This window comes from Hyperolius riggenbachi, chromosome 6 (assembly GCF_040937935.1).
Source record: "Hyperolius riggenbachi isolate aHypRig1 chromosome 6, aHypRig1.pri, whole genome shotgun sequence".
NCBI lineage: Eukaryota > Metazoa > Chordata > Amphibia > Anura > Hyperoliidae > Hyperolius > Hyperolius riggenbachi.
In genome coordinates, this window is record NC_090651.1 from 166,691,638 (window position 1) to 166,716,355 (window position 24,718).

The 24,718-nt window shown below is 46.3% G+C and overlaps 1 protein-coding gene across 1 annotated transcript in view; it reads left to right on the top strand.

Annotated features, from left to right (window-relative positions):
* The window catches only part of FOXRED2 (FAD dependent oxidoreductase domain containing 2), a 128,987-nt gene that overhangs the window by 85,462 nt on the left and 18,807 nt on the right, over nucleotides 1-24,718 (top strand). Inside the window, exon 8 of the mRNA XM_068240182.1 lies at nucleotides 2,528-2,698. Within this exon, the coding sequence (XP_068096283.1) occupies nucleotides 2,528-2,698 (171 nt within the window). The remainder of the gene's footprint in view (nucleotides 1-2,527; nucleotides 2,699-24,718) is intronic.

Consider the following 24,718-nt stretch of genomic DNA (forward strand, 5'->3'; position numbering starts at 1 on the left):
GCTCCAGGGGCTAGTGTAGCCTAATTGGCTACACTGGGCCTGCTGACTGTGATGTAGAGGGTCAAAGTTGACCCTCCATGGTGCATTATGGGGCGAACCGAACTTCCGCAAAGGTTCGCCTGCGGGACGCGAACGCGAACCACTGAAGTTCGCATGGAACCGTTCGCAGGCGAACCGTTCGGCCCAACTCTACAGATAGATAGCTCTGGTCATTTATTTCTATTATTTTTATCTAGAAATTGCATGATTTTTATTCTGACTCAAGTTTGCATCTAAATGTGGCTATAAACTTTTGATAATTTTAGTTTCCTTGCAAGTATGTAGATTTTCAATAGAGTTTCTAGTTTGAGATAAGTGCACTGCTTTTGACCTCCAACCAGCATAACTGGTTGTGCTGTAATTATCTGGAATGCTTTGATCTCTGCCTGCTCACAGAAAATGTAGAAACTGAAAGAAGTCCTCCCTTATTGTCCCACACTGCCCCCTAGTGACAAGTGGCCATAAACATTACAGCAAAGTGTGCTAAAATAAATCGGCCTCGAGTACTTGCAAGCCTCTAAAGAAATTGGCTGCTAAAGGGTTAAATTACGTTCTTCACTAGCAATCCTGTACAGAGGCATCTATGTTTTTTTTTTTTACAGAGAGATAGAGTTTAGAGAAACTAGTAGCATAGGAATTGTAGCAGCGCTTTACATATATAGTATATATAGTCTTGTCACTGTCTCTCAGGGGAGCTCACAATCTAATCCCTATCATAGTCATATGGCCATCGTCATCTAGGGCCAATATTTAGGGCGAATTCAATTAACTTGTCTGTATGATTGTGGATTATGGGAGGAAGCCAGTGTGCCTGGAAGAAATCCACAGAGACGTATGGAGACCATACAAACCCTGTGCAGATAGTGCCCTGGCTGGGATTTGAACCAGGGCCTCCATTCTGCAAAGCCGCTGTGCTGTCCATGTTTGTATAATGTCCTTTTATTTATTTATTTTTATAAAACTAGGGTTATAAAATCAAGAGTTTGTTTTTTAGTAGCAATAAGCAAAAGGTCCTTTCACATTATTCTCTTTTTATGTTAAACATGTGAAGCACGCAAAGTCATATCTAAAAGCAGCACAGGTTAGGAGAGGTAAATTAGCTGCAGGTTATCTCAACACACGTATTCAAAAAGTATCAAATTTCTTTATCACTCAGAATAATAATATTGAAACAACTAAAAACAGCATGAGATGGCCATCCCACCTCACATGCATCACCATACAATCACACAGCTGGCCAGCTAATCAGGACTTGGCTATATATGGGGGGTCACTACAAACCCAAGCTAGGCACAGGTAAAGCGTTCTCTTAATCAGCATGGACAGCCCAAAGGGACATGCGGTTTGTTTCATCAATACACTATATACAGCTATACACATGCTAGCACATGGGAAAATAGTAAGTATATAGATGCAAAGAGAAGCTGTTCAATAGCAAATGTGTGCATTATGCAGGCTGAAAGGTAGCAAGGGGTATATAAGTTCTCACCACTCCAGTGCAATTCACGTCAAACACAGTTCATGTGAGATTGACGATCGCAGCAGACTTTTCCAGATGAGGATGTACGTCCAGGGAAGAAACATTCAGCACAATCACAGCGGCGAGCCAAAGGTTCGGGCAGCAATAGGTTACAGTGTGAGCACCACAAAGTCCATAAAGTGCGGGGTAGATGAGTGCTGAACCAGCAAGGAACCTATGTGCGTCATTATCTGGACACCACAAAGATCAAAAAACAGTCCTGGGTGGGTCAAGTGGATGGCAAAGCCGTGCAGAGATCGGCGGGGCCACATGGCTAGAAACAATAGGCTCACATACAGGAAAGAGTGGACATGCATGGGTATACACACAGATGTCAGCATATACATGCAATCTGGGTTATCAACAGCCATTGATGCATGTAAAGTGCCTGTGTACATGGGCAAGAGGGAGAGCATTGCAACAGACCACCAAGGGCCACTGGCACTGGGGTGGTATGGGACCAGGGAGAAGCTGGCAAAAAGGGTGCTTGAGGTGTGACAGTGGGAAGGAGGAGGAATGGGAAAAGGGGGGGCAGAGGGATGTTGGGATGGTGGGGAAGGAAAGAGGAGGGGGACATGGGGGGGGGGGCCTACACACCCCAAGCCCCCGGGAGAGCAAAAAAGGGAAGAGGGTATGTATTGTACTGTGGACTCTATCGCAGGCCATTTGAAGTACAACGGTGGCATTGTCTTACATGTCGGCAATGGGGGTGAATGACTCGCTACTGCCCACATTCTGTAGGTATTCAGAAATGTGCCTCCACAACAATCTTTTGGTTTTGCCAATGTAGAAAGCCCCACAGGGACAAAGTAGTAAATAAACCACCAACTCAGTTTGTCTAAAACAAAGGTCAAACATACCCAAACTATATGTATTTTAAAGTGCAGAACTGTAATTCAGATCACACATGTAAACTCATGGTCATGGAATGTTTGTGAAATAGTGTAACACTTTTACTTCCACATACAGAGCAGCAAATGGAGGCACGACCAGAAAAGTGGCCTTTGCCACGTCCAGAAAGGATTCATCATGTTGTGGAGGATTTCCTCACAGACTGGACCGCCCCTAGCACTCATATGTTGCCACTTCGGCGATTCCTTGAAAACTGTCTTCAGATTGACCTTAGGGCTTTCTATGCAGGTTGGTATAAGATTCTTTTGTCACACTTTTTTTTGTTGTTTTGTTCAGGAACAGAGTGTATTCTTCATGGAGGCACACTATGCCCAATTTAATATTTTTCATTGTTTTTGGTCTGGCAAAGTAGAATCACAAAGCAGTGGAATGTAGAGGGAGATTAAAATAAGCAGAAATAGGAAATGAGGAGTGCACACTAGATACTTGGTAACTCTAAAATAAAAAAGAAACTGGAGTAAACGTCAAGTATTTAAAGGGAACCTAAACTGAGAGGGATATGGATGTTTCCTTTTAAACAATACCATCTGCTTGTCAGTCCTGCAGGTCTCTTTGGCTGCAGCAGTGGCTGAATCACACACCTGAAACAAGCAGGCAGCTAATCCAGTCTGACTTCAGTCAGAGCACCTGATCTGCATGCTTGTTGAGGGGCTGTGGCTAAATGTATTAGAGACAGGATCAGCAGGAGAGTCAGGCAACTGGTATTATTTTAAAAGGAAAAATCCATATCCTTCTCAGTTTAGGTTCCCTTTAAAGAGACTCTGTATTGTTAAAATCGCACAAAAGTAAACATACCAGTGTGTTAGGGGACATCTCCTATTACCCTTTGTCACAATTTCGCCGCTCCCCGCCGCATTAAAAGTAGTCAATAACAGTTTTAAAAAGTTTGTTTATAAACAAACAAAATGGCCACCAAAACAGGAAGTAGGTTGATGTACAGTATGTCCACACATAGAAAATACATCCATACACAAGCAGGCTGTATACAGCTTTCCTTTTGAATCTCAAAAGATCATTTGTGTGTTTACCTTCTGTCCCCAGCTTCTCTCATGCACTGAACATTACAGGCTTCCTGCAGACAGCTCTACCTATGTCGTTAATTCCTCAGTATGTGACAGACCAGCTACTTTCACAGCCTAACAGAGGAAGATTTTTATCCAGCTCTCTTCTATCACTGATAAGATAGCAGAGAAGCTGCTGGCTTATGTAAATAAAACACACACTGGAGTGTGCATAGAGGAACAGACCAGCAGGGAAGAGTTGGCAGCCTTCCAGACACAGGCCGACAAGTCTGACAAGGGAAAGATACATTGATTTATTACAGAGACCGTGATAGTACAAAGTGCTGCAGTGAGCCAGAACAGATTAGAATAGGTTTAGGAACTTTTAGGATGGTAGAAAAAACGTTGTAATTTTTGTTACAGAGTCACTTTAAAAGGAGAGGAGGTTGTTAAAGAGCAAAAGACACTGAGGATACCAGTCATAGCTATCTATAACCAGTAGGAAATTCTACTACAGTTTTGAAATACTAATGCTTTTTTCATGTGACATGCCCAAAAATGTGTCTTTCTAATATGCTAAAAGCAAACTAACATCAGTGGTGCTCATCTGAGCTAGGATATCCGAGATACTCGGATATCCTAGCTCTTTTTTCACTATTCGAGCTCGAATACCGAGCTCGAATAGTATTAGCTATCCGGGCTGTGCTATCCGAGCGCACTCGGATAGCAAGCAGCTATCCGGAGATATCCTAGCTATCCGAGCTCGGATAGCGTCAAGAGCTCGGATAGCGTCACGACAGACGTCACCTCGAGTCCTCACAAGCGAATCAGAGGGCTCCCAGCCCTCTGACTACAGCCAATCACAGAGGGGGAGCCTGGCCAAGCCCCCCCTCTATAAATAGCGGACGCCATCTTGTCTCACTCGTCCTGCTTGCGACTTACTTACTGAGAGACTGCTCCAGTGCTTTTTGTCTGTGTGCAAGTGCATTTCTATTGTTCTAAACCTAGCGTTTTTACACTCCAACACTTGATATTGAACTGTATTGCTTTGTATTGTAGATAGATTGTATTTTAGGCAGTTTAGTTTGTGTGATTACTAGGGACTAGGGAGGGAGACAGTCTGTCACTGGTGCTGCTGCAGGCCTGCAGCCAGCAGCTAGGCCCTGTGCCTAGGCAAGGCAGCCTGCCCTGCTCTGTGCTCTAGATTCTAGTTACCTTACCTGTGCTCTCACCTGTCCTACTCTACTGTACTACTACTACTTCTGTGTTAGATAGATTTGTACAATTTTGTAGTTAGCAAGGCCCAGCTTTACTGCTATATCTGTCCTGCTGTATCTGCTCTCTGTAATCTAGTCACACCTGTTTTATTATTTAGCTAGATTCTTCTATTGTTTAGTTAGTACTGTAGTGTACTCTAGTCTTTGTATAGGGACCGTCCGTCACCAGGTTACCTAGGGTCTTTGTGTGCGCAGTGCACATCTGCGCTGTCCGCACCCTCTCGTTAGTGCTACACCCATCCTATTGTTTATATATTACTTCTATTGTGTATTCGCTGAATTGTACTGTAGTCTGTGTATAGGGACACCGTCAGTCAGCGTCACCTAGGGTCTTTGTGTGCACAGTGCACATCTGCGCTGTCCGCACCCTCCAGTTAGTGCTACACCCGTCCTATTGTTTATATATTACATTTATTGTGTATTCGCTGAATTGTACTGTAGTCTGTGTATAGGGACACCGTCAGTCAGCATCAGCTAGGGTCTTTGTGTGCGCAGTGCACATCTGCGCTGTCCGCACCTTCTTGTTAGTGCTACACCCGTCCTATTTCTTTCTATTACTTCTATTGTGTATTTGCTGACTTGTTCTGTAGTCTATGTATAGGGACACCGTCAGTCAGCGTCAGCTAGGGTCTTTGTGTGCGCACTGCGCACTCTCTCGTTAGCGCTACACCGATCTCTGCTGTAGAGTACACCTGTTCGTCACCTCACACACCCACCACCACCATTCCCACCCCATTAAAGTACCCCACTTGTCCCACCTGCCTTTACATACATACGTTTTTTTTTTCATTTGTATATTAAAAATATACGATGTCTGGCACTGGCAGCCGCGGTTTGGGCAAGGGCAGCAAGGGCATCGCCAAGAGAGGAGGTAGTGGGCGTGGCAGCCACGCCACCACCACCATGCGCAGTTCTGCATCTGCACCAGTGGCTATTCCGCCATTAGCCACTGGCCGTGGACGCCTTGGCCGCCCAACAGCTGGGAGTCACTCTGCAGAGACACAGCAGCAGCAGCAGCAGCGTGTGGCGCAGATGTTCCTCCCACCGCCAGGTCGTAGCCGTCCTATTGAGGAGAAGGACGCAGACGCTGTGGTGGAACTGATGGTGGATGGGCAGGCCACCATTAGCTCTGGAACTGAGTCCTCCACCCCCGCCACCACGCCTGTTCGCAAGGGCAGCAGCAACCGACTAGCACTGCCTGGGGAGGAGGAGGAGTGCAGTTCTCCAGCCCCAGCGGGCGACACCAGCACCCTGTCACTCAGCACCTTCTTATCCCCAAGCACAGCGGGGTTATGGAGTGCTGTTGCGGCAGAATTGGAGGAGGAAGGAATGCTGATGGGCACTTTGGGGGATGATGCTTTGGACAGTCAGACAGTGGTGACTGTCCATCCGCTCATGCATGCAGAAGGGGAGTTTGGGGGGATCCCAGCAGGACATGTTTGCGGAGGGGGAGGATGATGATGACACTGTGAAGGACAAAGACTGGTTGCCAGGTCCTGGGAGTGGGGATTTCATCAGCTCTGAGGAGGAGGATGCGTCTGCGGACCTTGCTAGAAGGATCAGCATCGCAGGCATGGGCAGGATCACAAGTGGTACACTTCAGCGCGAGTTCACTTGTATCCACCACCGAAAACACCATAAAAATAATGCGCTTACCAGATTATCACAGACCTTAACTACAGGGTCTGCAATATGGCTTTATGAGGTCAGCAGCAGGTGTCTTCGCAGCCGGCCTCCTCTCCAGACAAGCCGAAAAATCTAATCCTCAATTGCAGTATTTCACCAGAAATGAAGCATGCAAAGAGACAATGCACATCTAAGCGTATCTACAGCGATTTTAATAGCTCATTAAAAAAACATAAAGGTTTTAAAATGTCACTCACATCTGGGCCCTTATGACAGGGACCCACAAGGAAAAACAGCACTTAAAACATAGGACGCCGTCCAGCCACACGTCCGCCTCGTCCGACCGGTTTCACTGTCAAAGTTTCATCAGGGACTAAAAGACAAAGTGGCTGGATATACCCTTTTATAGTATTTACCTTAATTAGGCTGCAAGTGTGCGGAGGAAGCCGCTCCGGAGAACGCCATCAGCACTTCCGGGAAGATGGTGATGCGCTCCACGCACCATCACTTCCGTTTCCGCCTCCCTGTGGGAGCAATACGTATTTCCGGAAGCTAATTACGGATCCGTATACAAAAACAACACGTATTTCCGGATATCTACGTATCCGTATGTGGCAAACCTCCAAGTTAATGGATGTATATAGAAAGAAGGATTACAGCAAAAATTATATTAAAAACTATAATCCTATAAGGATGATCTTTATGGAATGATCATTCCATTCAATCTGACTTGAATAAACTTAATATTATTCTAACGGCGAAATCGTGGGGATGAACGGCGTCCCATATACAATAATCAAAACATTTCTTATCCAACACTGCCATCTCCTGGTGACAAAAATTCATTACATACTAAAAACATTTCATATATAAAATCAGTCCATTTCTTGTCCTACACTACCATCTACTGGTGATAAAATTTCATTACATGCTGGAAAAAAAAAGTTACATATTGGAAATGCAATCACTCTTTAATATATAATCCAACATTCCCATCTAGTGGTTGAAATTCATACTAATAAACTCATCCAAAACCTCATATATTAGAAATAAAACAGTTTAAATCTAATTCAACATTTAATCCATGTGGTACCATACAATTCAACTCATATATCCATTTTGTCTCTAATTTTGACATTTCTCTTATTTTATTGGAACCTCTCCAAGAGGTTCCAATAAAATACAATAAAATAAGAGAAGTGTCAAAATTAGAGACAAAATGGATATATGAGTTGAATTGTATGGTACCACATGGATTAAATGTTGAATTAGATTTAAACTGTTTTATTTCTAATATATGAGGTTTTGGATGAGTTTATTAGTATGAATTTCAACCACTAGATAGGAATGTTGGATTATATATTAAAGAGTGATTGAATTTCCATTATGTAACTTTTTTTTCCAGCATGTAATGAAATTTTATCACCAGTAGATGGTAGTGTAGGACAAGAAATGGACTGATTTTATATATGAAATGTTTTTAGTATGTAATGAATTTTTGTCACCAGGAGATGGCAGTGTTGGATAAGAAATGTTTTGATTATTGTAAATGGGACGCCGTTCATCCCCACGATTTCGCCGTTAGAATAATAATAAGTTTATTCAAGTCAGATTGAATGGAATGATCATTCCATAAAGATCATCCTTATAGGATTATAGTTTTTAATATAATTGTTGCTGATTTCGCCGTTAGAATAATAAGTTTATTCAAGTCAGATTGAATGGAATGATCATTCCATAAAGATCATCCTTATAGGATTATAGTTTTTAATATAATTGTTGCTGTAATCCTTCTTTCTATATACATCCATTAACTTGGAGGTTTGCCACATACGGATACGTAGATATCCGGAAATACGTGTTGTTTTTGTATACGGATCCGTAATTAGCTTCCGGAAATACGTATTGCTCCCACAGGGAGGCGGAAACGGAAGTGATGGTGCGTGGAGTGCATCACCATCTTCCCGGAAGTGCTGATGGCGTTCTCCGGAGCGGCTTCCTCCGCACACTTGCAGCCTAATTAAGGTAAATACTATAAAAGGGTATATCCAGCCACTTTGTCTTTTAGTCCCTGATGAAACTTTGACAGTGAAACCGGTCGGACGAGGCGGACGTGTGGCTGGACGGCGTCCTATGTTTTAAGTGCTGTTTTTCCTTGTGGGTCCCTGTCATAAGGGCCCAAATGTGAGTGACATTTTAAAACCTTTATGTTTTTTTAATGAGCTATTAAAATCGCTGTAGATACGCTTAGATGTGCATTGTCTCTTTGCATGCTTCATTTCTGGTGAAATACTGCAATTGAGGATTAGATTGTTCGGCTTGTCTGGAGAGGAGGCCGGCTGCGAAGACACCTGCTGCTGACCTCATAAAGCCATATTGCAGACCCTGTAGTTAAGGTCTGTGATAATCTGGTAAGCGCATTATTTTTATGGTGTTTTCGGTGGTGGATACAAGTGAACTCGCGCTGAAGTGTACTATTTTATGTTGATTGAAGACGTTTTGCTGAGACGTTGGACTTTGGCTGCGATATATATGTAGTGTTCCACATGTTAGGATTTGCTTGGCTGCGCTGATATTGTGTTTTGATTATAGGATCACAAGTGGGCGTGGTATGCAGGCCACACAGCGTGCTGATCAGGAGACGAGTTCTGCCAGTGCCACCACCAGCTGCACCAAACCCCCCCCCCCCCCCCCCCCCCCCACCCAACCACCACAGGAAGACCAGCGGCAGCAGCACCTTCCAGCCGAAGAGGCAACTTCACCTCCCCAATATGGAATTTTTTCACCCTGCCATATTTAGAGTGCAAGTATGCCACCTGCAACCAGTGCCGAAAGCAGCTCAGCAGAGGGAAGGAGCCCTCTGCGTTTGGCACCACCTCTCTGGTCAACCATCTTGCAGGGAAACACTTTCATGAGCATGAAGAGTTCATGAAGTTGAAGGAAGCTGGCACTGGCAGTGGCAGACCCGCCACCACTGTGAAGCCGTCGGCAGCAGCCACCCGCCCTCCTCCACCTCCTCCAGCAGCACCAGCAGGAGTGCGTCAGCAACGCACTGCTCCTCCTCCCTCTGCAACTCCTGCCCACCGACACTGAGGCCTGTTCTGGCAGCCAGTCCTCAGTGGCCTCCTCTGCTCCCTCCACTGATTCCCGTGCCAGCAAAAGGCGTCGCCAGACCCTGCTCAGCGACACCTTCCAGGGGGTGGTCAGGGTTCTGCCTCCCAGCAGCCGTCGCGTGCGTCAGCTGAACGGCTTGCTGGCACGGGCCATGTGCTCCCAACTCCTGCCTTATTCCCTTGTGCAGGAGGGGAGCGACATGCGTGCGCTCCTGATGTGTGCAGCCCCTGATTGGCCAATCCCCAGCCGACATTTTTTCTCACGCACGGCCACAGGGCTGGGCCGAGGCAGAGGCGAGAGAGGCTCCAGCCTCAGGGCGCTGTGTAGGAAGGGGCGCACTCAGCTCAACTATCATTTCTATATTGTGTTTGAAGCAGAGAGAAATAAGAGAAGTTGATACATGACAGTGACTGCAAGCCAGATAACTAGAGATTAAGGTGTTGGGGGGGTTGGAGGCCCTGGGGCGCCTCTTAGTCTATCAGAAATCAGTGTGTGACGGCTGGGGTGGGAGGGATGGAGGGCACAGTTGGTCTCTCAGCCTTGGGTGCTCGTGGACCTTGTCCCGGCTCTGCACGGCCATCCCTGCACTTCACCGTTCTGTGATGGCCAATGACGGGAGAGGGCTGGATCACGCGGTGGGTCAACAGGTCCACGTCACCATGGACTCGTGGAGCAGCCGGTTTGGGACAGGCCGCTATCTGTCCTTCACCGCGCATTGGGTCAGCTTGATGGAAGGGGGTGATGAGGGGGGAGCAGCATCGGGCACTGTCAGAGCAGCAGCACCAACAACGCAGTGGGTGGTGCCACCATGCAGGGTCAGCGGAACAGCAGCAGGTTCCTCTGATCCGCTTCCATCCTCCGGCACACCAGCCCAAACCCCCCGCCTCAGCAGCAGCGTGAAGCCCCGCCACTGCCAAGCGCTGCTGGAATTGGTCAGCCTGGGGAAGACCAAACTGACGGCGAACCACGTCCTGGCCAAACTCCGAGAGCAGGAGAGGAATTGGCTGACCCCCAGAGGCCTCAGAGTCGGAGAGGTGGTGTCTGACAATGGGGCAAACCTTGTTGCTGCCATCAACAAGGGAGACCTGACCCACATCCCCTGCCTGGCGCACGTCCTAAACCTGGTAGTCCAAAAGTTCCTGCGGACCTACCAGGGGATGGACCGACTCCTTGAGGCGGCAAGGAAGGTTGTGCGTCATTTCCGGCGCTCGCCTGCAGCCGTGGCGAGCCTGGAAGAGGTGCAGAAGGAGCTGCACCTGCCACAGCACCGGCTCATGATCGATGTTCCAACTCGCTGGAACTCCACCCTGGCGATGTTGGAGCGTTTGGTTGAACAGAGGCAGGCTGTCAGCCAGTACGTTGCACGAGCAACAGTTGCCTCCCTCACTGCAACTGGGCGTGCCGCCACCAACCTCCCGTCCATCATCTCCACGAAAGACGGGGGGCACATGTAGCAGGTGTGCTCAGTCCTGGCACCCTTCCTGCAGGCCACCAACATGGTGAGCAGGGACCATGCAATGGTGTGCGAGTGGGTCCCCTTGGTGTGTGTGCTGGACAGGGCCCTGTATGCACTGGTGGAAGAGGGAGCGGCAGCCTTGGACCAGCAGGAGCTGCAGGCAGCTTCACAGGCCACCTCTGAGGAGGGCTTGGAGTTGGTGGAGGTCCCTGACCTTGCTGCTGATGAGGGGGAGCAGCAGAGCGCAGCTGGACTGGTACGGGGGTGGAGGGGGCAGAGGAAGAGGAGGACAGCCCTGTCAGCTCTGGGGCTGCCGATGATGTGCCAGCAGACGTGGCCAGACTCTTCCCATTGGCAGCGCACATGCTGAGGTGCCTGCACAAGGACCCAAGCGTCATCCAGATGAAGAAGAGGGAGGACATCTGGATCTGCATGATGCTGGACCCACGTCTGAAGGGGAAGCTCAGCCAGTTCCTGCCTGCAGGAGGAGACCATGCGCAACAAATGAGGGATTTGCAGCTGTTCCTTGTTGAGCGCTTGCAGGAAGCCTTCCCTGAGTCATCCACCCCCACTGTCCAGCCAGCACAGAGGCAGCAGCAGGTGCCTGCATCCACCAGCAGCAAGCGCACACGCACCACAGACCTGCTGTCTCTGACCAACGAGCTCTACATGAGTGTAGAGCTACCAGGGACTAGAGAGGAGGTGCCTGCAGCAGCATCCTTCTCCAGTCACAGACAGCGCTTGACCCGCATGGTGGCTGACTACATGGGGTCCTTCAGCGGGCTTGACAGCGTGGCCCCTGTTGATCCCATGGAGTATTGGGTCAAGCACCTGCCGATCTGGAGCGATCTTGCGCAGTACGCCCTGGAAGTGCTCTCCTGCCCCCCTTCCAGCGTACTGTTGCTTCAGTGCAGCCGGTGGAGTCGTCACTGAGAATCGATCTCGTCTGTCTCACAAGTCTGTGGACAGACTGACGGTTCTCAAAATGAACCAGGCTTGGGTGGAAGGAGAATTCCTGGCCCCTGTTGTCGGCGAGAGGGGGACATGAAGTGGCGCACACACACATTACACCTGCTGCTGCTGCTGCTGTATTTCTTCCTGCTGTCTGTGTGTCTCCACTGCCAGGGAACACATTACAAGGTGCTGCTGCCCATGCGCCACCAGCTATTACGCTCAACAATAGCTGCATTATTTTGAAAAAAATAAATTGTAATTAATTTAGAGGTGTCCGGGTTGAAAACTGTGCTGTCCCAATTGTGTATTGGACACAATGTGGGCTTCACGACAGCTGTCTCGAACCTCATGCTGTGTATTTACGGCCCTGGAACCACCGCTAGGACCCAGGGCCTACTATGTCTCGCTGCCTGCCCTCCTGCCTGCTGCCAAATGCCAGTCTGCCACACACTTATCCTCCTCACGCTGCCTGCTGTTATATTTCCTCCTGCTGTCTATGTCTCCTCTCCACTGCCAGGGAACACATTACAATGTGCTGCTGCCCATGCGCCACCAGCTATTACGCTCAACAATAGCTGCCTCCTGCCTGCATCAATTTGGGGTAAAAAAAATTGTACTTAATTTAGAGGTGTCCAAGACACATAATGGAGGAGGGGAGGGGGAGGAGGAGGAGGATTATTTAAGGCCAGCTCGGATAGTGACGTCGGATATCCGAGGTCGAATCGGATATTCGATTAACTCGAATATCAAACTTCGAGTGAATTCGCATAGTTTACTATCCGAATTCGACCAAACTCGAATAGGATAATGAGGTATCCGAGCAACACTGACTAACATGAATTACCCTGTAGAGCTGCCATTGTTAAGTTATCTTTAAAATGCTACTTGCCTGGCTTTCTTGCTAATTTGGGGTTGGTGACTTAAATCCTTAATCAGGAACCAGGAAGCAGTCAGCAAAGACACAGTGAACCTGATTTTCAAAACCAAAAAAAATGCAGTCTGTGATCCCTTAGCTTTGTGCGGCTATAGTTACCAGGCTGGATGCTAAAGTATGAAAAAAGAGGAAAGGACAAAACCAGTATATGCTGCTCAAAAAACTGCACTTTATTCAAAATAGTTTAAAAAGGCACACACATATATTATAGAAAAAATGTCAGGAAATAACCTGGCATATAGATTTAAGTATTGACAAATACAATACTATGTGCTGCAACTGTCAAGGACAGTACAAACAACCCCGTATGAATATGAATAGCAATTTAATAAGTCAGATCACATCCAACTATCAGTGGTATAATATATCTCAACAGATCTAAAAAACATATGATACTGGCTAGGGGCTATATATAGCTTAATAAATATAAGCAGTAGCCATGGGAAAGTAGTCCAAATAATTCATTGCACCTTGGTGGCACCAACATAATACCTCCGCGAGGAGACCCAGATATTTAGAACGGCTATGGTCATAACCACTCACAGAGGGCAAATCCTGGCGCAACCAATATGGTCAATGTCAAAAGATGCCCGTATTCTTTAAATAATTCTAGGCAGTAACCATGGGACCTAGTCCAGATAATTCATTGCACCTTGGTGGCACCAACATAATATTCCCGTGAGGAGACCAAATGAGGTAAGACAGCTATGGTCATAACCACTCACAGAGGGCAGATCCTGGTGCAACCAATATGGCCAATGTCAAAAGATGTCAGTATGAGGTGAGATAATTAAGGTAACCCCAAAATTTAAATTGAGTCATGGTAGACTTATTGGGGACACCATAGCCAACCGCTGTGAGGAAACCATTATATTAATTGAGTATGATTATAACCACTCACAGAGTATAGAAAAGGTGTGACCAATATGATCAAACATAAGCTATTCATATAATGACAAGGAGCCGGTAAACTGATAACTGTAAATAGGCCGCTTAGTATTCATCAAGCCAGAGCCACATATATTGATCAACCAAATAGAATATCTAGAAGAGCCATGCGAATGTCCTATATCTGCAGGCGTTAAATAAAGTCAATCCAAAAGCCTGAATCCTGTCACAGTACCGTTAATGTAGCAATACAGCCTCCATTGTGACAGCAGTAAGCCCACACATCTTAAGAATTGACTCAGTTCAGTGATGCATTTGCAGATTCTGAAGGAAAATATATGAAGTAGAGTTATCCGGATCAGAACTTATGCAAAGTCAAATTCCTATTCATCCAGATCTGCGAGGATATCCTAATACCAGACGTCCATATTTATCAACGGAGCATGCATATAGGTTATCAGCCAATGTTGATGGTTATATGGCAGCTTTTTGAGCTGAAAAGTGTTGTAAAACAGCTGGTAATGCCCCACTCGCGTCAGTCCGCCTGGTCTAGAACGCAGTATAGAGAATGCTGCAAGCAGTCATCTAGATACAGAGTCACTGTATTGCGAACAATTTCTCCGCATATGAGGGATATCACTTGTAAGTTGTCAGCCAAGTTTTGGTGGTTATATGGCAGATTGTTTAAACCAGGCGATGTTGTAAAGCAACTAGTAATGTCCCACTCACATCAGGGCGCCTGATTTTAAACGCAATATAACGAATGCTGCAAGCAGGCATCTGGATACAAAGTCATTGCATTGCGGACATTAATCCCAGATATGAAAGATGTCACTTATCTGATCCGGTAGTGTAACTTGAAAACACCAACTCCATAAATTGAAAGATGGCCCGTAATGGCTCCAATGTATTGGCTGATCAAAACGGCTCGAACATGCGGTAATGGCGGCGGCCTGTATCAGTCAGAGCACGACTCCCTGTAGCGTACTGCGTAGCATGACGTCTACGCGTTTCGCTCCGCCCACCGGAGCTTCGTCAGGACGTGCTACGTCACCACGTAAGCTGTCACCCATGACCATGCATTTATATCATCTAGTCAGTTTGGCAAATTTCCAAAAAGACTCCATCTAATGGTGATGATGGGGTAGCAGCAAGTAGTGTATTACAGAGACATCTTGTGGTCAAATTCAAACACAGCAGGCTCAAGCAAAAGAGCCACAACAGGCTCAATTGATCGGTCAGAATACAGCAAATCATGCCTAACAAATATTCTATCACACAGGGGACTATTTCAGAAAAACCTTTAGGTTTAGATCAACATTAAGTCCCAAAGGGACCAGAGTTTTTAGCTGATATATCCAAAAACTTTCTTTTTTGATTAATTGAGCCCTCATATTGCAATATCTCATCCCTGGATCCAAACGATAAATGGCCTTAAATTTTAATCCTATCGGATCTGAATTGTGGTATTCAGCAAAATGTGAAGCTATTGGGGTTTTATCTCTTTTTTCTTCCTTTGATGAATCGATTATAGCTCTTACATGTTCCTGAATTCTAGTGCGCAATTCTCTTTCTGTCTTGCCCACATAATGGTTATTGCACGGACAAGTCATCTGATATACGACATATGTGCTCAGACAGTCAACAGGACATCTGATGCTATACAACTTGTCCCCTGCAGAATTAGTAAAAGTATCAGTTTTGTCCACATATTGACAAACCGAACATTTTTTACAGGGTGTCATCCCATTGCGCTTTTTAAAAAAAGGAATTTTTTTACTTTTATATTCTGATTGGGTGAGTATATCAGCAAGATTTTTGTTACGTCTTGCGGTGAGTAAAGGTCGTGGGCCAATTATTTCGGCTATTTTTGCATCATTTAGTAAAATAGGCCAGAAACGCTGCAAAGTGTCTCTAAATTGCCTCCAGTGAGGACCATATGTTGCTACAAGTCTAGGGCAGAATTGAACATTGGCACGTGGTTTTTTAATCAAAAGATCATCCCGATTTGTTTTAAGGGCCCTATAATAGGCAGACTTTAATAGTTTGTTTGGATAACCTCTGGCACGCAATCTCAGCTTTAACTCCCACGCTTCCTTTTTGAATGTATCAATATTGCTGCAATTTCTTCTAAGGCGTAAAAATTGTCCTATAGGGACCGCAGACTTCTGTGAGGCTAAATGAGCACTCTGGTAATGTAGTAATGTATTGCCTGCAGTACTTTTTCTAAATGTAGAAGTTGAGATGCCCCCACCCTCACGCCTAATCCGAACGTCTAAAAATTCCAATTCAACATCACTTGACTTGTAGGTCAGAAAGATGTTGTAAGTATTGTTATTCAGGCGAGCCACAAAATCATTTAGGTCCTGAAGGGATCCCGTCCACAGTAAGAACACATCGTCCACGTACCGCAGCCAGAGGGCGGCATGCTCCCGATACGCCCGGTCCACATAGACCACCTCCTCCTCCCATGCGCCCAAGTGGAGGCAGGCGTATGAAGGAGAGCAGGCCGCCCCCATGGCCACGCCCCGCCGCTGGCGATAATATCGATGATTGAACGCGAAGAAGTTATTGTTCAGAATGAACTGAAGCAAAGTATCTACAAAATCGTTGTGGGCATCCTGGTCGGGGTAAAAACGAGCCATAAACTTATTTACCGCCCGTCTCCCCACATCATTGGGAATGGATGTGAAAAGGGATTCAACATCCAATCCCACCAATATCGCCTGTTCGGGTACGATCACCGATTCCAGTTTGTGTAACAGTTGCATAGTATCAAGGACAAAGGATGGCAGCATCTCAACCATAGGTTGTAATTTTTTGTCTACATATTGCGCTATCTTTTCAGTTGGAGAGTTTATGGCAGCAATAATTGGGCGCCCCGGCGGACAGACAGGGTCTTTATGAATTTTAGGTTGTATGTAGATAGTTGGAACAACGTATTGGTCAACTCGTAGAGCCTTAAATTCTTTTTCAGTGAGAACATTGTCCAAGTATCCCCACTCCAACCGGGTGTTTAGTTCTTCTTTTAGTTTAATGAAAGGATTGACTAAAACAGGTTCGTAACAGTTGGCATCTGCCAACTGCCGATTGATCTCCTTTAGATACATTTCTTTTGGCATCAGAACTATATTCCCACCCTTATCACTTTTTTTGATGATTATATTTTCAAGATTCCTTAGTTTTCTTATTGATTCTCGTTCTCTGGGTGACAGATTATCTGGTACAAAGTCCTGCCCCTGCCAAGTTTCAATTTCTTTCATGACACATTCATTGAACAATGTAACATATTTATTTTTTGACATAGATGGCATATACTCTGAGACAGAAATGGTGGATAATAACATTATCAATCTCACTGACCTAAGCCTGACTGCAAGTGACGTCTCCGTATTAAATAAGGGTCTCTCGTTCTGTCCATCAGAGTCTGTTCAGAGCTTTGAGATCTATAAAGATATACAACTATATTTACGTAAAATTCTTCTTAAGGTGGAATATGGAGATGTCACAGTGCAGGGGCTAGTCGGTGAACATATGGGGTACACGGATGTGGATGATTTTGATCTAATTGAGGGGATGGAGGAAGAGGAGATGGGTTCCGAACCAAAAATTCCCCCTACATACTGATATGAGACCCGTCTCAGAGTATATGCCATCTATGTCAAAAAATAAATATGTTACATTGTTCAATGAATGTGTCATGAAAGAAATTGAAACTTGGCAGGGGCAGGACTTTGTACCAGATAATCTGTCACCCAGAGAACGAGAATCAATAAGAAAACTAAGGAATCTTGAAAATATAATCATCAAAAAAAGTGATAAGGGTGGGAATATAGTTCTGATGCCAAAAGAAATGTATCTAAAGGAGATCAATCGGCAGTTGGCAGATGCCAACTGTTACGAACCTGTTTTAGTCAATCCTTTCATTAAACTAAAAGAAGAACTAAACACCCGGTTGGAGTGGGGATACTTGGACAATGTTCTCACTGAAAAAGAATTTAAGGCTCTACGAGTTGACCAATACGTTGTTCCAACTATCTACATACAACCTAAAATTCATAAAGACCCTGTCTGTCCGCCGGGGCGCCCAATTATTGCTGCCATAAACTCTCCAACTGAAAAGATAGCGCAATATGTAGACAAAAAATTACAACCTATGGTTGAGATGCTGCCATCCTTTGTCCTTGATACTATGCAACTGTTACACAAACTGGAATCGGTGATCGTACCCGAACAGGCGATATTGGTGGGATTGGATGTTGAATCCCTTTTCACATCCATTCCCAATGATGTGGGGAGACGGGCGGTAAATAAGTTTATGGCTCGTTTTTACCCCGACCAGGATGCCCACAACGATTTTGTAGATACTTTGCTTCAGTTCATTCTGAACAATAACTTCTTCGCGTTCAATCATCGATATTATCGCCAGGGGCGGGGCGTGGCCATGGGGGCGGCCTGCTCTCCTTCATACGCCTGCCTCCACTTGGGCGCATGGGAGGAGGAGGTGGTCTATGTGGACCGGGCGTATCGGGAGCATGCCGCCCTCTGGCTGCGGTACGTGGACGATGTGTTCTTACTGTGGACGGGATCCCTTCAGGACCTAAATGATTTTGTGGCTCGCCTGAATAACAATACTTACAACATCTTTCTGACCTACAAGTCAAGTGATGTTGAATTGGAATTTTTAGACGTTCGGATTAGGCGTGAGGGTGGGGGCATCTCAACTTCTACATTTAGAAAAAGTACTGCAGGCAATACATTACTACATTACCAGAGTGCTCATTTAGCCTCACAGAAGTCTGCGGTCCCTATAGGACAATTTTTACGCCTTAGAAGAAATTGCAGCAATATTGATACATTCAAAAAGGAAGCGTGGGAGTTAAAGCTGAGATTGTGTGCCAGAGGTTATCCAAACAAACTATTAAAGTCTGCCTATTATAGGGCCCTTAAAACAAATCGGGATGATCTTTTGATTAAAAAACCACGTGCCAATGTTCAATTCTGCCCTAGACTTGTAGCAACATATGGTCCTCACTGGAGGCAATTTAGAGACACTTTGCAGCGTTTCTGGCCTATTTTACTAAATGATGCAAAAATAGCCGAAATAATTGGCCCACGGCCTTTACTCACCGCAAGACGTAACAAAAATCTTGCTGATATACTCACCCAATCAGAATATAAAAGTAAAAAAATTCCTTTTTTTAAAAAGCGCAATGGGATGACACCCTGTAAAAAATGTTCGGTTTGTCAATATGTGGACAAAACTGATACTTTTACTAATTCTGCAGGGGACAAGTCGTATAGCATCAGATGTCCTGTTGACTGTCTGAGCACATATGTCGTATATCAGATGACTTGTCCGTGCAATAACCATTATGTGGGCAAGACAGAAAGAGAATTGCGCACTAGAATTCAGGAACATGTAAGAGCTATAATCGATTCATCAAAGGAAGAAAAAAGAGATAAAACCCCAATAGCTTCACATTTTGCTGAATACCACAATTCAGATCCGATAGGATTAAAATTTAAGCCCATTTATCGTTTAGATCCAGGGATGAGATATTGCAATATGAGGGCTCAATTAATCAAAAAAGAAAGTTTTTGGATATATCAGCTAAAAACTCTGGTCCCTTTGGGACTTAATGTTGATCTAAACCTAAAGGTTTTTCTGAAATAGTCCCCTGTGTGATAGAATATTTGTTAGGCATGATTTGCTGTATTCTGACCGATCAATTGAGCCTGTTGTGGCTCTTTTGCTTGAGCCTGCTGTGTTTGAATTTGACCACAAGATGTCTCTGTAATACACTACTTGCTGCTACCCCATCATCACCATTAGATGGAGTCTTTTTGGAAATTTGCCAAACTGACTAGATGATATAAATGCATGGTCATGGGTGACAGCTTACGTGGTGACGTAGCACGTCCTGACGAAGCTCCGGTGGGCGGAGCGAAACGCGTAGACGTCATGCTACGCAGTACGCTACAGGGAGTCGTGCTCTGACTGATACAGGCCGCCGCCATTACCGCATGTTCGAGCCGTTTTGATCAGCCAATACATTGGAGCCATTACAGGCCATCTTTCAATTTATGGAGTTGGTGTTTTCAAGTTACACTACCGGATCAGATAAGTGACATCTTTCATATCTGGGATTAATGTCCGCAATGCAATGACTTTGTATCCAGATGCCTGCTTGCAGCATTCATTATATTGCGTTTAAAATCAGGCGCCCTGATGTGAGTGGGACATTACTAGTTGCTTTACAACATCGCCTGGTTTAAACAATCTGCCATATAACCACCAAAACTTGGCTGACAACTTACAAGTGATATCCCTCATATGCGGAGAAATTGTTCGCAATACAGTGACTCTGTATCTAGATGACTGCTTGCAGCATTCTCTATACTGCGTTCTAGACCAGGCGGCCTGACGCGAGTGGGGCATTACCAGCTGTTTTACAACACTTTTCAGCTCAAAAAGCTGCCATATAACCATCAACATTGGCTGATAACCTATATGCATGCTCCGTTGATAAATATGGACGTCTGGTATTAGGATATCCTCGCAGATCTGGATGAATAGGAATTTGACTTTGCATAAGTTCTGATCCGGATAACTCTACTTCATATATTTTCCTTCAGAATCTGCAAATGCATCACTGAACTGAGTCAATTCTTAAGATGTGTGGGCTTACTGCTGTCACAATGGAGGCTGTATTGCTACATTAACTGTACTGTGACAGGATTCAGGCTTTTGGATTGACTTTATTTAACGCCTGCAGATATAGGACATTCGCATGGCTCTTCTAGATATTCTATTTGGTTGATCAATATATGTGGCTCTGGCTTGATGAATACTAAGCGGCCTATTTACAGTTATCAGTTTACCGGCTCCTTGTCATTATATGAATAGCTTATGTTTGATCATATTGGTCACACCTTTTCTATACTCTGTGAGTGGTTATAATCATACTCAATTAATATAATGGTTTCCTCACAGCGGTTGGCTATGGTGTCCCCAATAAGTCTACCATGACTCAATTTAAATTTTGGGGTTACCTTAATTATCTCACCTCATACTGACATCTTTTGACATTGGCCATATTGGTTGCACCAGGATCTGCCCTCTGTGAGTGGTTATGACCATAGCTGTCTTACCTCATTTGGTCTCCTCACGGGAATATTATGTTGGTGCCACCAAGGTGCAATGAATTATCTGGACTAGGTCCCATGGTTACTGCCTAGAATTATTTAAAGAATACGGGCATCTTTTGACATTGACCATATTGGTTGCGCCAGGATTTGCCCTCTGTGAGTGGTTATGACCATAGCCGTTCTAAATATCTGGGTCTCCTCGCGGAGGTATTATGTTGGTGCCACCAAGGTGCAATGAATTATTTGGACTACTTTCCCATGGCTACTGCTTATATTTATTAAGCTATATATAGCCCCTAGCCAGTATCATATGTTTTTTAGATCTGTTGAGATATATTATACCACTGATAGTTGGATGTGATCTGACTTATTAAATTGCTATTCATATTCATACGGGGTTGTTTGTACTGTCCTTGACAGTTGCAGCACATAGTATTGTATTTGTCAATACTTAAATCTATATGCCAGGTTATTTCCTGACATTTTTTCTATAATATATGTGTGTGCCTTTTTAAACTATTTTGAATAAAGTGCAGTTTTTTGAGCAGCATATACTGGTTTTGTCCTTTCCTCTTTTTTCATAGTTTCTAGTTACCAGTGCTGGTACCTGCACATAAGGTTACACCCTCTAATATTTATAATCTTGTTTGGTTTTGCTGGATGCTAAAGTATCCTGCCCATCAGTGAGCAGCCATGCAATGCTGAAACTGCGGGCCACTACATATCAGGAGCACGTACAGGGACCACTCCTGAATCCACTAAAATAAAAATGGAAACTGTGCGTACTTGTGTACATTTACCTGCTCATTATTGGGCATGGCAGCCTGCTTACATCATCCTATATAATAAAACCTAACTGTCCCTGCGTACTCCTGTCCGTGTCCTTGGGTCTGTGCTTTTTGCCAGGGGCGTCGCTAGCCCTATTTTGGGGGGGGCCCGTGCCCCCAATCTGTCCTGGGGTGCCACGGCCGCCGCTGCCCCCCGGCTGTCCCCACTACCACACAGCAGCGTCAGACCTCGATCAGCGCCGGGCGACCAGATAGAGCGGGCGCTAGGACCCAGCGGACACCGCTGATATGCGGAAGTGACATCACTTCCGCATATTTGTGCCCGGCGCCCGCTCTATCTGGTCGGGTCGCCCGCTGATCCTGAGGTCTGACTCGTCCGGTGCTCCAACACTTTATATCACGTCGGAACATCCGGCAAGGTAGGTGGGGTGGGGAGCGCGCCTGGCACTAAACGGGGGTCCCTGCTGTCACTCACTCACTACCTAACGGGGTCCCTGCTGTCACTCACTACCTAACGGGGGTCCCTGCTGTCACTCAGTAACTAATGGGGGTCTCTGCTGTCACTCACTACCTAACTGGGGGTCCCTGCTGTCACTCACTATCTAACTGGGGGTCCCTGCTGTCACTCACTACCTAACTGGGGGTCCCTGCTGTCACTCACTACCTAATGGGGGTCCCTGCTGTCACTCACTACCTAATTGGGGTCCCTGTCACTCACTCACTACCTAACGGGGGTCCCTACTGTCACTATCTAACTGGGGGGTGCCTGTCACTACATACACTGGGGGGCTCCTGTCACTAAATGAGCTGGGGGGCTCCTGTCCCTACCTGAACTGGGGGGCTCCTGTCACTACCTAAACTGGGGTACTCCTGGCGCTACCTTAACTAGGGGGCACCTGTCGCTACCTAAACTATCCAGGCCAGCCAGCCCAGCATCACCACCAGCCAACCAGCCCAGAATCTGTCCTGGGGTGCCACGGATCTCCCGGCCGCCGCTGCCCCCCGGCTGTCCCCACTACCACACAGCAGCGTCAGACCTCGATCAGCGCCGGGCGACCAGATAGAGCGGGCGCTAGGACCTAGCGGACACCGCTGATATGCGGAAGTGACATCACTTCCGCATATTTGTGCCCGGCGCCCGCTCTATCTGGTCGAGTCGCCCGCTGATCCTGAGGTCTGACTCGGCCGGTGCTCCAACACTTTATATCACGTCGGAACACCCGGCAAGGTAGGTGGGGTGGGGAGCGCGCCTGGCACTAAACGGGGGTCCCTGCTGTCACTCACTCACTACCTAACGGGGTCCCTGCTGTCACTCACTACCTAACGGGGGTCCCTGCTGTCACTCAGTAACTAATGGGGGGTCCCTGCTGTCACTCAGTAACTAATGGGGGGTCCCTGCTGTCACTCAGTAACTAATGGGGGTCCCTGCTGTCACTCAGTAACTAATGGGGGTCTCTGCTGTCACTCACTACCTAACTGGGGGTCCCTGCTGTCACTATCTAACTGGGGGTCCCTGCTGTCACTCACTACCTAACTGGGGGTCCCTGCTGTCACTCACTACCTAATGGGGGTCCCTGCTGTCACTCACTACCTAATGGGGGTCCCTGTCACTCACTCACTACCTAACGGGGGTCCCTACTGTCACTCACTATCTAACTGGGGGGTGCCTGTCACTACATACACTGGGGGGCTCCTGTCACTAAATGAGCTGGGGGGCTCCTGTCCCTACCTGAACTGGGGGGCTCCTGTCACTACCTAAACTGGGGTACTCCTGGCGCTACCTAAACTAGGGGGCACCTGTCGCTACCTAAACTATCCAGGCCAGCCAGCCCAGCATCACCACCAGCCAACCAGCCCAGAATCACTGTCAAAAAGGCCACAGCATCACCACCAGTCAGGCCAGCATTTACTTCAACCAGCCAAGCACAGCCCAGCATCACTGCCAGCCAACCCAGCCACAACATCGGCCACAGCATCACCGCCAGCCAGGCCACAGCATCACTGCCAGGCTCACACTCATCCCAAATCCAGCCAAAAACAGTATTGCCAGGCACAGCAGCCAGTAGAGGAGAATTCAGAAGCCAGGTGAGAGGTGTCTACCATATTAAGGGGACATTCTGCCTATTTATGTGAAATGCTGTCTATTTATGTGCCTCATGACTGCTGAATTTGTCTTGTTGGGGGCCTCATGATTTGTTGGGGGCCTCATGATTGCTGAATTTGTCTTGTTGGGGGCCTCACGCTTGCTGACTTTGTCATGTTGGGGCCTCATGATTGCTGAATTTGTCTTGATAGGGGCCTCATGATTGCGGAATTTGTCTTGTTGGGAGTCACATGATTGCTAACTGCGAGACTATGGGAAAAGCTGAATCATCATCATATGAGACAATAGCATTAAACCTACTTTTTTTAGCTTTTTAAAACCGAAAATAAAACTGAGAGGTTCTAAAAAAAAAATGAATATATTTTTTCAGCAGTAGGATGGATGAAATTGTTTATCTTCACAGTTTTTTAACTTGGATTTTCCATAATGTTCATGTATGTGTTAAAACTTTTGTATAGTATTTAGTTTAAATTGCTGTTGCCACTTTTAGTTAAGTGACTTGTGGGTTGCAGTTTGGGGCTCCAAAAAGTTCGCCACCGCTGTCCTAGTCTAATGTACGATTGGCCCCACCCATGGCCACGCCCACTCACTGCATGACCACGCCCATTTTTGCCACCCCCACCTAGTGCCCCCAGGAACGCCCCTGCAAGTACTGCGCATGTGTGCAGCATGGACAGCTCTTGGGACAGGACGACGGGGCCAGTTAGCTTAGCGGGCGTGGGCGGTGTACGCACGAGTGGCGGCAGCACTGGCATACAGCAGTGGCGGCGTTCAGAAACAGACCTAGAGCCCATTTTAAAACAGGCTAAGGTCGCTAGTTTAGAAGATAAATGTGCACCCAACCACATTCTCCTGGGAAAGATGTGAAGAATTCTCTGCCTTCTTCATTAACAAAGTGTCTGCCATTCGTGCCAGCATTATACCAACAACCTCAATGGAGGTTGGCCTTTGCAT